This window comes from Crinia signifera, chromosome 6 (genome assembly GCF_055691185.1).
Source record: "Crinia signifera chromosome 6, ASM5569118v1, whole genome shotgun sequence".
Lineage (NCBI taxonomy): Eukaryota > Metazoa > Chordata > Amphibia > Anura > Myobatrachidae > Crinia > Crinia signifera.
The window spans coordinates 266,426,968-266,442,993 of NC_139222.1; the positions used below are offsets into that span (position 1 = coordinate 266,426,968).

Consider the following 16,026-nt stretch of genomic DNA (forward strand, 5'->3'; position numbering starts at 1 on the left):
GAAGGCACATTTCACCTGAAGAAGCGTCTTCGTTGTGTTTGAGACATGTCAAGCGGACACTTTGGTGATAGGCTTAGGGGTTCTAACCGCTGCTCATTTCTCTTCTTTCTGATATTTTTATGACCGCTCCACACTGTTGTTTAAATCTTCTGCTAACCAGGGACTACAAATGCATTCAAAAATTCTAGCCTAGGAATCAAATGCACCAGTGGATCCCAAATGTTCTAGAATTACGGCACCCTGGAGTAGCAGTATTTTTTCGCGTCACCCCCCAAAATCCTCTTGGCACCCCGGTGTGCCTAGGAACACAGTTTGGGAAGCAGTAAAATACACCTTTCACTCTCAAAACATGTCTCTGGATAAAAATGACTTAGGTATCCATTTATTAACATTTTTTTTACTAAAATAACATTAAAAAAATGGTTGGGTTTTTCATACCCTTTTTGCATTATTTTAGTTTCACTTGAATATATTAAAGGGCTTTTGCAGCAGTTTTTGCGGGGAAAAAACTGCTCCAAACTCTTTCATTCACATTTGTTAGTAACAAGATCACATTTCCCACACTTATAAGTGGAAATGTGATCTGGCAATATTTAAAAAAAAATATGAAAACAAAAACAAAACATGCAGAGATAATGCCAGCTGGCAAATCACAGGGCTCAAATACAAACTGGGGGTTCCGCAGAGCTTAGGTAGAGAAAGTAGTGCAGGAACAGGACAGAGTGATCGGCTGTGTGTTTCCGATGATCACTGTGTAAAAAAAAAAAGGAAATTCATAACCACCTCCCCAGCAACCGGTGATCACTGACGGTCTTTGGGGCTCCATGCTGCTCTGTGACCCACTTTTCAGGGTCACAGGAAAAGGAAGCCTTGAAGACCGGCAACACTGTAGGAGCCAATTCCCGGATGGTGAGTATGAGTCAACAGTGGTAGTGGGGGTCCACGTACCGGGTCCCTGCATGCGATAATCGCCAGTCACTGGCCAAAAAGTCCCTGCATGACAGAAGTTGATTGGTTGCTATGGGCAACGTCACTCCTTATCTTTAGAAAGAGTTCTACTGTATCTCTGGCAAAACTGTTCATACAGTATGTCTTTTAATTAGATTCCCTTAAAAAACATTTTCATTGACCATAGTAAGTTCTTTCTAAATTTACAAGCTGGTGTTTATTGTTTTTTAAATAATTATTTTAGAAGATATTTTTGCTCCCAATCTCCCCAAACGATTTTTATTCGCTGTTTGTTTTCCAGTCTCCGCAAAATTTGTGACTCTACAATTCTTAAATGAAAGATGTGTTATTTCTGCATAGCGATATCCCGATGCATTGTTACAAGGTTAAATGTCTAACACAGCAGGTTATATTTTAATAAATGTCCTTTGTAAGTGTACACATCATCCGCATTGACTCAAGCAGTGCGCCGTGCAGTTCTTTCAATTATTTTTCTATAGTCAAACTTATTTGAGAAGAGAAGAAAGGCAATCCCCTTAGAATCATATCCACTGAAAGAGAAAGAGAAATTCTAATTCATTTAGAGACGCCTCAAGTAGAACATAACAATTAAAAGCAGCAGTGATAACTTTAATGGGGTAAAATAGATAATAACCTTGGTACCCCTTACCAGGAAGGCTATCAAGGCCCACTCCCCTCTATTTACTATAACTGAGACAGGCTTTCTCCATCCCATGCAGTTCATACTTGGCAGTGCAGCCAGTAGCTCAGGGTTGCCGACCCTCCCGGAATTCCCGGGAGTCTCCCGAAAATCGGGTCCCCCTCCTGGCCCCCCCGGAAGGGTGGGCAACCCTCCCGGAATCTGGGGGACCCCCCTGAGTCCCCCGAATCGCGGCATGTAAATGCCGCAATCCGCGGGTCTCAGAGGAGGGGGCGGAGCTAAAATGGCACAATGGTGTCATTTTAGCCCCGCCCCCTCCATGGAGATCAGTCATTTCTGCTATTTCCCGTAATGGGGGTGGGGCTTAATGACGTCACATTCAAGCCCCGCCCCCTGATCGGGTAAGGAAAGTCTCCTCTCCGGGCGTCTCCCGGAGAGGAGCATTTAAAAGTCGGCAACTCTGCAGTAGCGTAACTACTTGATTTGCATACACACACACATACACATGAAAATTTCAGCAGCCCCCCACCCCAAGTAAAGGTAACCCCCCGCTTTACCCCTCCGCATGCTGCTTCTGTTGCTGGGACACGCAGATCTTGTCTAGTGTTGCTAATGAAAACGGAACATCACAAAATGGCTACCCATAGCAGCCCATTTTTAAGGATGCTAGAGGAGGCTGCCACTCCCGCAGGACGCTCTGGCTCTTTTCATTGAAGCAGTAACTAGTCTCTTCCCTGTCCCAGATAGACCTGGGCAGGGGGAACTCTCTGCGCACCCGGTACTTGCCCACCGCCCCAGGGGGCGCCCCCGCAGCTTCTCCACCTCAATGTAGCGCACCTTGAGCCAGAGCTGCTGGAGCTTGGGTGCGGGGAGAACTGGTGGCTCTCCAGGATCTTGTAGAGCTCCCTGAAGTTCCACCGGTGGAAGGCCACCACTGCCTTGGCCTTCAGCACACTCTCGTTCTTGTGCAGGTGCTCAAAGGCCAGCAGGGACTAGAAGATGCACAATACACAGTGCAACCTGCAGAGCGCCGAGCCCCTCTGTGTCCTAGGCTCGGCACTCTGCAGACTGCACTGTGTATTGTGCGTGCCTGGCTGGGGGTACGCCGGGTGGGGGAGGCAGTGTTCGGCCGTGGGGGTGGGGGGTGGCACCGTGCCGCTGTGGCCAGCTGCCCTGACCCCTCCAGATGCCAGGGCCTGGGACAACTGTACCCACAGCACCCCCCTGTTGGCGGCCCTGGGTGGGGCAGATGTAACCTGTGCAGAGAGAATTAGATTTGGGTGAGTTATTTTGTTTATGTGCAGGGCAAATACTGGCTGCTTTATATTTACACTGCAATATAGATTTCAGTTTGAATACACCCCACCCAAATCTAACTCTCTCTGCACATGTAACATCTGCCCCCCCCCCCCCCCCAATCCCATAGTAATTGGCTGCATCTCCTTTTTAGGATCTCTCCTGGGTGGGTAAATATTCAAGCAGACAGGTATGATTAAAGGCCCCCATACACGTATGCGAGGTAGCGCATATCGCGGCAACTGCCCGCGGCTAGGATCACATATGATACACTGTATATGGACCTTTTGCATAAAATTTATTGTATGTGATTCCAGTCATGGCTGCGGGATATGACAAATCCTTGTGGCATCATGACGATCTCTGGATCCGATGCACACGGGACCAAGCAGAATCAGAGAAAAAACACATACGACATGACACTTTTCATAAGATATAGCGGCCTGTGAGGTCGTAATTGTGTAAAAAAGGGTCATATTGTACTAATGTATGGGTGCCTTAAGACAGGTTCACCCATAGTAAAGCACAATGTAAATTCCACATGCACACTGTATACAGGTTGAGTATCCCTTATCCAAAAAGCTCGGGACCAGAATATCTCAACCACTAAATTTTAATGCTAAGTAATCATTTTCTTGCACACATATAGTGCCAGTTACATATCATGTCCCCAGTAGTGCCAGTTACATATCATGTCCTCAGTAGTGCCAGTTACATATCATGTCCCCAGTAGTGCCAGTTACATATCATGTCCCCAGTAGTGCCAGTTACATATCATGTCCCCAGTAGTGCCAGTGAAAGATGTCCCCAGTAGTGCCAGTTACATATCATGTCCCCAGTAGTGCCAGTTACATATCATGTCCCCAGTAGTACCAGTTACATATCATGTCCTCAGTAGTGCCAGTTACATATCATGTCTCCAGTAGTGCCAGTTACATATCATGTCCCCAGTAGTTCCAGTTACATATCATGTCCCCAGTAGTGCCAGTTACATATCATGTCCCCAGTAGTACCAGTTACATATCATGTCCTCAGTAGTGCCAGTTACATATCATGTCTCCAGTAGTGCCAGTTACATATCATGTCCCCAGTAGTTCCAGTTACATATCATGTCCCCAGTAGTGCCAGTTACATATCATGTCCCCAGTAGTGCCAGTTACAGATATCCCCTGTAGATTTTTAGCAAAAAAAAATATTTTTTCTCTTTCTGGAATGTATGGTTTTCAGAATAATTTGGATAAGGGATGTTTGGATAAGGGATACTCAACCTGTATTAGATACAGTACCACCAATATAAGCATTTTAAATATGGTGAGTGTGATCCTTTGCCCCAATCTTACTGAGCGGTTCTACAAATATCTTATGGTCATATATTACATCTGTGTTTTATTCCGTGCAGTACATTAACAACAGGTCTGTCTGACATGGGCTAATTCCTGACATTAACCACTTTACTTCAAGGGTAGGGCAGATTTACACATAAGGTCCTATCATAACATTGCGTCACTTTTACACGTTACAGAATCTATAACAGCTTGCCTGAAGTTTAAAAGAAGAAAGAGGATGAAGAGAAGAGGCTGATAACAGAGAGCAACAGAATCCGAGCCCAGCTGTTCAAGAAGGTGAAAATAAGCACCCAGTTTATTAGTATATTTCATACTCTTATTCTCCCTCCTGCGGAGGTATAACCCTATTCATGTGTTGGGAACATGGGGAATGGGGATGTGGGCTGCTCCTGGGTGTGGCCAAATGATCATGGATCCACTATCCAATTTCCACTAAAACAGGTGGGGGCTAGGATACGATGTTGTGATTCTGCCCAAATGGCATCATCGAGTCCCTCTAGGTCCACACACTCGGTAAATGGTCAGCAGAGGTGGATGCTGGGAGTCCGGGAGACAGATGCAGTAGACTTGCCCACCCTTCCAGGGGGCCAGGATTGCCACCCTGATTTTCTGGAGCCTCCCGGATGCTGCGGGAGGGTAGTTAAGTAATGTGTATTGAGATCTGTGGTAACATGATGTTTTGTTTTGTTTTCTAGAAACTCCTGAACCAGATTCTCCAGCGAAGCTTGGCTTGAGGAGAGAATTTCACCAATTACATTTTACTTACTACTTATTCCTAATTAAGTACTGTAATTATTTCATTCATCATTTTAACAAGGCAAAGATACTTTATTGACGCAGAGTTCATAGGTTTACCAAACCTTACACTGATATACATTCCTTATTGGCTGCTAGGGAATAAAGAGGCAGATTTAACAACAAGTGATGATATTTTTTTAGCACTTATTGCCAGTGATTTTCACAAAGCAACCTAGGCACCTACCTAGGGCCCATCCAGTCCCAATGATCCCCATAAGGATATCCTGGCAGTCCAAAATGTTCCCAGAGGAGCTTCGCGCAAGAACAGTGTGATGTCATGATGACATCACACGGACATACACACACTCCCAAAGTTCCTTTTGTTGTTCTTTGATAGGATAAAAATGTTTGGACACACAAAACTGTTTCATCCACTGCATGCGGGCAGTCAGGGTACTTTTAATCTGACACAACATTAAGCATACTACCAAAAGAGACACAAATTCAGATTTGTCCGCAACGGCGATGTTCACACAGCTGAGCATTTATTGGCTGCATGTGCCAGGAAACTCTATCCATGCCGGCTGTAATCAGCAGGAAACATATAGTGCTAGGGATTGTTTGAGGAGGGCCCCGAACCGGTATCTTGCCTAGGGCCCTTGAGGTCTAAATCTGCTAAATAATGCCTTCAATGGTAACTGCTTCTAAAATCTTCATTTATAATCCCCTTTGTATTTATATATTTATATTTACATACAGCTTGACACATAGGAGTATATTTCTATGAATTCTAGTTTTTTTTGTAAATATTAAGCAATTTAAAAAAATGCTTTGTCCTATAATGTCATCACAGAGACAGAATTCTTCTTATGCAAATGAGTAACAAATGGGTGTGGTTTTATAAATAAACTGTCGCTGTAATAGAATACGGTATCAATGGGTATACTTTTTTAATTGTTCTCTCCAGATCAGTGCTTCACATTAATACACTTCAACACAAATCCCATCTACAGAGGACACTATTAAAAATCTATTTAGCTAAGAATCAAAATATGTAAAAAATTAAACAATATATCCAAAATTCATTTGAACTTCCTATGAGTTGTATAGGAATATGAGGGAATAAAACAGGTCCAGGACCAATTAGAATTATTTATGGTCATTGTAATAGGAAAAAAACAGTGACTGTGGCTTCCAGATGGCGGAAGCTCCTACCTCAGTGCAGCCTGCTGGTCCTGCAACCACCAGTCCCCACCACCGCCAGTCCTCGCCATGGTCCCAGGACCCATGCATGCGACTTATTGCTTCGGCAGCAGCCCGTTGAAGCTACTGTACATTACGGTCCCGGCGCCTGTACCCTGCAGATGACAGGCCTCTGTACTGCGCATACGCATACCCAAGATTCTATGGACTGCAGCCGAAGCAGCCCACAGAGGCATCCCGGTGGGAGGGAACACCTCCCAATGGGACTGCCTTGGATGACTGGCAGGTAGAACTTCCAGTTACAGTGAAGGCAGTGCAGGGCTGCATCTAGCACCACTTATGCAGAGCACAGTGGTGGATTTTACCTGGGGGGGGGGGGTACTGCAGGTATGGATCATTGGATAGACAGCAACTAGGTTAACAAGTATTAGGTCAACACCAATAGGTCGACATGACTGAAGGTCGACATGCAGGAAGGTCGTCACATGTTAGGTCGACACAACCATTAGGTCATCCGTCCAAAGGTCGACATGGGGTTTTTCACTTTTTTTGTCCTGAATTTCGACACAATCGACATAAACTCTGAAACGTGGCACATGGGGCACATGGAATACATAACATCTGTTGCTGTATCATTAACATGTTTAGGAATATTTGGAAATTCCCCCACGTCTTAAGAATATCCCACATTTTGGTCTATATTATAATACCCCGGGGTTAGATTTACTGATGCTTCAAAAAAAAAAAAAAGACAGTGGCGGTGTGGCACATAGTAACCAATCAGATTTCAGCTATCATTTCACTATTGCATCTTTGAAAATTATAAAAATAATCTGATTGGTTGTTATGGACAACACACTTTTAATTACAGCACAGTTCAATATTCAAATAGGTGAGCCACACCCACTGCCACCAACTGACAAAGTGGCAGTGGGTGTGGCTCCCATTTGAATTTTGTGCTGCAGCCCCTCCTCTGGAGCCACCACTGCTTATGTCTCATTGGGGCATATTTAACAATTATCAGGTTTTTCCGCTACAGTATTTGTTTCAATAAGAATTAATGCACCACCTCAATGTACAGTATTATACAACAAGGACAGGGACTTCTAAAGCAGCAGGTCCCTCTGATCTGTTAGAAACAAAGCGATCATTTTACTTTTGGGACCACAGCACCACATGGAAACCCACTTGTGCAGCACTCAAGTTTGGCGCTCAAAGTTCCGCCTCTTCCGTGATGCTATGCTCCCTCTCGTGAACCCATGCCCCTATCCCAGGAAATGCAGCATTGGGTATCATAGGAGCAAATGATGCTCTTGCTACCGTGCCAGATATCAGAGATACCTACAGTGGCCTATCTATGTTAAAGATTAGGGAAACTTAATATTTGTGGGTACCCCTGGAAACAAAAATTTTCAGCAAACATTATCAGACCAATACGCCCCAAAATGTTACCAGTGTACATATTTTTACGTAACTATTGGTGGTACATTTTATGTTTAGACTTTTTGTAGTACAGCTGTGCCGATTATACTTGCCTATTTTCAGTAGGCGGTCTTGGGGCCATGGTGACTTGAATTTTACAAACACGTCCCCCACTCCCACATGCCGTGCTGGGATTTGGCACACTATTCAGTAGATGTGGCCGTAATTACATGATTAACCATATTGTGCTCATCAAACGCATGTACCACCCATTTCGAAAGGGAAGATCCTTTCCTGGGAGTATGGGGGAATTTCCCGAAATTCTGGAGTCTCCACGACCTTCCAGGAGCATAGGTATGTAAGGTTTTGGTGGATACATGGGAGATTTATCAAACTTCCCAAAGAGGACAAGTGGAGGAATTGCCCATTCCGATCAATCAGCTTCTAGATATAATTTACCCGGTACAGTCTATAAAACAAAAGTTTTAAGCTAGTTGCTATGGACATCTTCTCCATCTGTCCTCTTTAGAATCTTTGATACGTCTCCCCCATATAGCAATGGGTTATTTATTTATAGTACGATTGATGGATAACTTTGATGGCGTGAAGCCATCTATGAGGGAACCATTCAAGGCTTCATACACCAATGGTCACCCCAGCTTTAGTATTCAGTGAGCTGTGGGCCAATAAGAGGCTAAAGGCGGGATGTTGGGGGTGGAGCTAGACTCCATGTTCCGAAACCTTGAAACAAAAATGATAGCTTTGTATTATCGATGGCAAGAAACCATCCGGTTCTCCCCCATCAATTGGTCATAGACCATTGATACTTTCAAATCATCCATGGCCATCCCTACCATCATAACTGTCTACCATATAAGACTGGAGCAATTCATTTTTGTCCATTCGTTTATTTAAAAAATCTAGAACTAACAAACTAGCAAAATATAGAAATAAAACAGATTTTTATTTTCTAGAAAAACGACAATGTTAAAAAAAAAATGTTCTGCAACAATGTAATATAATAATTAAATGTCATGGTTACTGTGTGTTATTCTAAAACCATTTTTCACCGTGTAGAATGTGGAGAGAGGGTCGTTATTTATTATTAACAGGACAATGCAGTCACTCATTGATCCTGGAGCCCATAATGACATATTGTATAATGTTTTCCTCTGCCAGCTGGTAAAGACAGATATTAAATATTTGTCTCAGTGCATTTCCCAAAGAGCTGGAAATGAAGAAATACATCTTCATAAGGCAACAACCAAGCACGGGATTACCTTTCATATAATAATGATATTAAAACTCAAATTCAACGCTTGAGTGATGTTTTTGTATTGTTGTACATATTCCTGTTACTGAGGGGATAATCTGCAGTTAGCTTTAGTGAAGAACATCTAATACCCCCAGGGTGGCAAAATAGGGGTGTGGCCTCATGGGTGCATCATCCCCATGAAGCCATTCCCCTTTTTGATAGGCCATGCTCCTTACCAGGATCACTCCCTTTTGTGGTTCCCGGAGTCCTGCTTTACATACTTCCAAAGTTGGGAGGTATGCATTAGGTATTGCAACAAACAAGAGCGTAACTACCAAAGGTGCAGCTGCTATGGGGCCCAGAGTTACATGTGTTATATGCATTTATCACTAGAAGTTGGTAAATAGGGGCCCTTACAAACTTTTGCTATGGTACCTACAAATATCTAGTTTCGCCTCTGGCAACAAATATAAAAGCCACAATGTCTCCAGCTTGAATCCAGTACATAGAATCCAATTGTATCCAGAACCAAGTGTTACCTGGCGCAATTTTATAGGAGCTTTCTCTAAGGGTTGTTCAATAGAAGACAATTGGCTTGATGTATCAAGCAGTGAAGAGAGTGGTGAAGAGAACCAGTGGAGAAGTTGCCCAAAAGCAACCAATCATCTTGTACCGATCATTTTATAAAAAGTACTTGAGAAATGCTACCTCAAAGCAGATTGCTTATTAAGGACAACTTATCCACTGGTCCTCTTCTCCACTCCTGGGTCAGGTCTTACCTTGAGTTCAGAACTCAGATATAAAAATGAAATGAAATGTAAGTCCCTCCCTTGTGACTATGGGCCCAATTCAAAATTCGTCTGCCATTCGAACAGGTATGTATTTGCCCCCTGCCCAATGAAATCCCACCTTACAAATGGGTTTGCAAGCCTTACGAATGGATGTGTACGAGTACACATCCATTCGCATCCAGCCGACTAGAGGGTAAAAAATCATTTGATTTTTACTCACTATTGAATGATTTTTTCCCTTTGTCCCTGGTGTCCACAGCGCCTGCCAGGACTTACTCTACATCTGGGAACAGAACAGCCACTTCCAGCCGGCCGCTGATGTCATCTGTCCTCCCCCAGCAGTCATGAACATGCCTGCATTTTTCCAGACACTCCCAGCATTTTGTTGGACGTGCCCACCATTTTTGCGGACATGCCCATGAAATGACCAGGATCCATCCCACACCCCGCAATGATGGTTCTGTCAAATTCGCCAGTCAGAACCTGGTCTATTTTTTTTTTTGCAATTTTTAATAAGCTTTATCAAAAATCGCACCCTATTACATTTGCAAATTGTACACTTTATAATGGCAAAAGATCTGGATGCGAATTGAAGTGTGAGAATTTCCCGACAGGCCAAAACGTGCGATTTCATCGCACAAATGTGGGAATTAATTGCAATTAATTTCCTATTTCATTCGCGATTGGACAAAAGAGGCGAATTTGAACTTTTTTTGCCCAGAATTTGCAAAAATCTTACATTTGCACTCTATTACATCTCACCAACTGTCTTAAATATTTAGCACCTTATAGAAGATAGTAGAATTGGATGCACAAGGCATACTATGCGTTGCTATGTGTGCTAGTTAAGCCCACAACGCACGCCGGGATCGGTGCGTGTGTGGGCACCTTTAGTGTCTGGATTTGCAAATGCATTATGTGTGAACCAGAATCAGGCCCAGAATACTGTATACTCAGTACTGTAAAATGAAAAACCATAGTCATACTTGCCAACTTAAGAAATCTCCTCTCCGGGAGATGCCTAAAGAGAAGATACCTCTGCCACTGTGTCCCCAAGAAATTCCCCCGATTTGTGAGTCCAAGGGTAGGGGGCAGGGCTAAATCATGCATATTGTCATAATTTAGCCTCTCCCCTTTTATGCTGCCTGGAACTTTCATGTTTGATCTCACCAACCTGCTTGCTTCAGGTGGGATGCAGGCCGGAAACGGGATATCCAGACACTCTGATTGTGATAAAAACATGCAATTTGGGCCTATTTTGTTCTTACAACATTAATATTGCAATATTGCAATCAATATTGCCAACCTTAGCTCATAATAATGTTTCATCAAGATTGTCCAAAAGCTGCAGCGAGCTGGCTGATTACTAAGAAATAGATCACAGCAGTTTAAAGCACGTCTATGAAACATTAACAGTGGCAGAAAAGAAATGGTGCAAGATGGAATTGTCCTTGGGTTCTCTCAATTATCCTTGTGTTGTATATTAAAACACATGCACAGTTTAGCAAACCAAACACTTCTGCGACAGAGATTATAACTTTTGTGGCTGAAGAATTTGGTTTGTTTGGTTCCTCGCAAACCAATGTTTTGAAAGAACTACCTCTGATTATTACTGAAGTAATGCCTTTCTTTACCTTTGTGTACCTTGGATCATCTTTAGAACAATAAATGTTGAAGTACTATCATGACTGCCAGCAGCTGCAGCACTAGCACTAGGTTGCTGCTTCTGCTCATCTATCGACTGGTCCATATAAATTTGCAGCACTCTACTGACATTATTTTTAGCATAGTGCCTGAACAACACACAACAGGTTTTTTTTTGTTGTTTGTTTTTTTCAATGTGCTGGAACACAACACATTGCTTTAGAGCCTACAGTCCCACACAGAGCCCATAGTCCCAACACACTCTCCCTCTAATCACTGCTACTGGTGCCACCTGTCTGTGTGTTTTCTTTCTAGGAAATGGAAGCTGCTAATCTGTACTTATTTATAGCGAGAAGTCCTAACAAGGACAAAACATCCTAGCTGAATGTGGGATGATAGTGTGACACTTTAGAACATACAAAGTTGGTGCAGATCTGATTTGTGCGATTCCAAGAAATCTTCTGCCATAAAATTGAATGGCTTGTTTACATAATGTGGTACTTGTGAGTTATCCGGGCTGCCGATTTTTTCATCGCGCCCGAAATCGGGGGCATCGCGTCGGTCGTGGCCGTTATAAGGAGCCGCGACGCGATGCCCACGATTTCCCATAGACAGTAATGTTAAAAGACGTGATGGACCCGATTTCCGACACGATTTCCCATAGACAGTAATGTTAAAAGACGCGATGGACCCGATTTCCCATAGACAGCAATGTTAAAATAAAAGTACAATGTGAAATTGGCCAATATGTTTTTAAAATAAATGTTTCATGGCCCCCCACCACCGTTAACGCCACCCCGCTATTGACGCCAACCCGAAGCGTGGCGAGCGCAGCGAGCCCGCGAGGGGCGGCGGTACGCGTCCTCCGACCTTTTCATGCCCTACTATCCACTAGGGCGTGGAGTGAGAATAGAATAGTGTGGCGAGCGCAGCGAGCCACCGAGCCCGAAGCGTGGCGAGCGCAGCTAGCCCCGCGAGGGGACGCGGACACCTTCACAGGTATCCGCGTGCCCTTGCGGGCTTCACAGGTGTCCGCGTCCCCTCGCGGGGCTCGCTGCGCTCGCCACGCTTCGGGCTCGGTGGCTCGCTGCGCTCGCCACACTATTCTATTCTCACTCCACGCCCTAGTGGATAGTAGGGCATGAAAAGGTCGGAGGACGCGTACCGCCGCCCCTCGCGGGCTCGCTGCGCTCGCCACGCTTCGGGTTGGCGTCAATAGCGGGGTGGCGTTAACGGTGGTGGGGGACCATGAAACATTTATTTTAAAAACATATTGGCCAATTTCACATTGTAATTTTATTTTAACATTGCTGTCTATGGGAAATCGGGTCCATCGCGTCTTTTAACATTACTGTCTATGGGAAATCGTGGGCATCGCGTCGCGGCCCCTTATAACGGCCACGACCGACGCGATGCCCCCGATATCGTGTCTTTTAACATTACTGTCTATGGGAAATCGGGGGCATCGCGTCGCGGCCCCTTATAACGGCCACGACCGACGCGATGCCCCCGATTTGGAGCTAAATCGTGGGCATCGCGTCGGTCGGGTGTCCTTAAGTTAACCAAACTTAAGGACCAAATCGGCAGCCCGGATAACTCACATGTACCCATAATGTTTCTTTGGAGTTTAGCTGAACAATATGTGTAATTATTTCTCATTATTTAGAACAAAAAAAAGGCACATGGAAGGTCTGTATTTCATCCATACAAAGCATGAAAACTAATGTTTCTTTTTTATTTCTCTAAGTGACTTTATTAGATACTAGGGGCGAAATGTAATAGGGTGCGATTTTTAGACTTTTGCGATTTTTGGTCATAATCGTCCAAAATCGCATTTTTTCTAAAAATCGCACATGTAATAGGGTGCGAGTCGCGGGAAAAATCGAATTTTTTCCCACAAATGCGCACATTTTAAAGATGCGATTTTCAGTCACACTGAAAATCGCATCCAGATGTTTTCCCATTGTAAACTATAGAACTCGCATATGTAATAGGATGCGAGTTCTAAAGTCGCATATGGGACCTTACCAAAACCCGCAAAAAAATAGACCAGCTTCTTGCTGGCGATTTTTACAGAACCATGCACAAATCTTTGTGATCTGTGCATGGTTCTGTCCAAAAAAAGGCTAAAAGTTAAAGTTAAAAAAAAAACGGCGTGGGGTCCCCCCTCCTAAGCATAACCAGCCCCGGGCTCAAAAAGCCGGTGCTGGTATCATAAAATCAGAGGGACAAACAAATATTGGTTCCCTTGATTTAATGAAACCAGCACCAGGCTCAAGGTCCAGCGCTGGTTCCCAAAATACGGGGGACAAAATGACTAGGGGTCCCCCGTATTTTAAGAACCAGCACCAGACCCAACCAGCCAGCAGGGTAATGCCACAGCCGGGGGACACTTATTATATAAGGTCCCGCGGCCAAAGCATTATCCCCGTGGCTGGTCAGCATGGGCAGGGGTCCTGGGGAAGTGGGGACCCCCCCCAATGAAGGGGTCCCCCCCCTCCAGGACTTACCAGCCCATGCTGAAAGTCCGGGGCTGTCCCCGATGCCCCTGGGCGGTGGGCATCGGGCTGATGTAAAGTGTAAAAAAAAGAATTAAAACTATTGTTTTCTACTGTAGAACTATGAGTCCCAGCAAGCCTACCCCTCATGCTGGGACTTGGAGAACCACAAGTCCCAGCATGCGGGGCATTAAAGGGCCCGCTGGCACTTGAAGTTCTACAGTACAAAAAATAGTTAAATAAAACACACTGACACCCTCAAAAATAAAAGTTTAATACATACATAACACACACATACTGATACTTACCTATCTTGAGCCCGTAGGTCGGTCCCTGGGTCCGGGGTCCTTGGCTCCAGGGCAGAAGAGTCCGGTTCCGGGGCCTTGGTCCTGGTTCCGGGGCTGGTCCGGGGTCCTGGGCTCCAGGGCAGAAGAGTCCGGTTCCGGGGCCTTGGTCCTGGTTCCGGGGCTGGTCCGGGGTCCTGGGCTCCAGGGCAGAAGAGTCCGGTTCCGGGGCCTTGGTCCTGGTTCCGGGGCTGGTCCGGGGTCCAGGGCTCCAGGGCTCCAGGGCAGAAGAGTCCGGTTCCGGGGCCTTGGTCCTGGTTCCGGGGCTGGTCCGGGGTCCTGGGCTCCAGGGCTGATGTCTCCGGGGTCCAGGATCCGAAGTAGTCCAAAAGGGGTACCTAATGAAGGAAATCCTACTCACCTGGGCCCCGGCGACGACCTCGGCATCTTCTCCGGCAGACGCGCTGCTCCCGGCTGGTACCCGCTCACGGACTGGAGAGGCGCAGAGGACCCCTGCCCATGCTGACCAGCCACGGGGATAATGCTTTGGCCGCGGGACCTTATATAATAAGTGTCCCCCGGCTGTGGCATTACCCTGCTGGCTGGTTGGGTCTGGTTCTTAAAATATGGGGGACCCCTAGTCATTTTGTCCCCCGTATTTTGGGAACTAGCGCTGGACCTTGAGCCTGGTGCTGGTTTCATTAAATCAAGGGAACCCCTATTTGTTTGTCCCTCTGATTTTATGATACCAGCACCGGCTTTTTGAGCCCGGGGCTGGTTATGCTTAGGAGGGGGGACCGCACGCCGTTGTTTTTTTTTTGTTTTTTTAACACACCGCACAGTACTGAAAATGTGCCGATTTTCATGACTGAAAATTGCACATTTTCAGGACTTAAAAATCGCCCGAAATCGCACCATATCGCGCTTTTTTGCTGCAAATTCGCATCTCATTACATATGCGAATTCGCGGCAAAAAATGCGATTTTTAAAGGTGCGATTTGGTGCGATTTTTTTTTTTGACTAAAAAAACGCACCCTATTACATTTCGCCCTAGATGTATTAAAACTAATGCTAATTCCCTGCATATCTATCAATATATCTGTCCTGGTTTGTTTGACAGCAAGAGGGTGTTAAACAAAATCAGATACAGAAGTATCAGCCAGTGATTAATGTGATTAGGATTCCAAGTTTTATCTCCCATGTAATGAGGGGACCGTGCGGTGTGCAATACTTCACATTAATGAGAAAGCAGCTGATACTATTCAATCAATAGATGATCTGTTTCTTCTCAATTAGAAATATATGGATATTTCTCTAACTGGAACAATGCAAATAACTACCCAACACTAATGATGTAAGAGTATGTACATCTACATTAAGTGAAGACAAAGGAGAGTCAGGATTTCTTTACCATTACGCTGAACAGCACAGGAGCACTGTTCTCCGCTCTTCCCCTCCCTTTCCAGTGATAGCATAACAGAGAGCAAAGCTGTGTACACACGATGCGATTGGGCTATCGAGTTTGACTATATAATATAAATCTCAATAGCAAGTAAGTGCATATGACACCGTGTTTGCCTGCACCTGATCATGTTTCGATCACAATGTACTGCCCCACGGCATCCGAATCAAAAGTAGAAATAGACTGATCTATGATACCATCCTCCATCTGTTAATTTGTGGGGGGGCACTGCGGGCGCTGTTTCAGAAGTCTGTGGAGTGCTGGTCATATACCACTTCATACTGTATATATATGAAACGCGTAGGGGCGTGGCCTGACTGACGCAACCTGGAGCTACCAGTGCGAGAGGCACCACGAGCTGTGCCGTGACTGAGCTGAACGCTGAGGCGCTGATAATCGTCGATAATACCGGAGGGATCCGTGAGTGCACTGTGGTGGCCGGCGGTCATGATATTTGCCAGTGTGGATATTGTGGTGA

At 45.0% G+C, this 16,026-nt stretch overlaps 1 protein-coding gene across 1 annotated transcript in view; it reads left to right on the forward strand.

Annotated features, from left to right (window-relative positions):
• The window catches only part of C6H10orf90 (chromosome 6 C10orf90 homolog), a 112,165-nt gene extending 106,289 nt beyond the window's left edge, over positions 1 to 5,876 (forward strand). Inside the window, exons 8-9 of the mRNA XM_083145624.1 lie at positions 4,428 to 4,527; positions 4,947 to 5,876. Coding sequence (XP_083001750.1) covers positions 4,428 to 4,455 — 28 coding nt within the window. The 3' untranslated portion in view covers positions 4,456 to 4,527; positions 4,947 to 5,876. The remainder of the gene's footprint in view (positions 1 to 4,427; positions 4,528 to 4,946) is intronic.
• Positions 5,877 to 16,026: the final 10,150 nt, after the last annotated feature.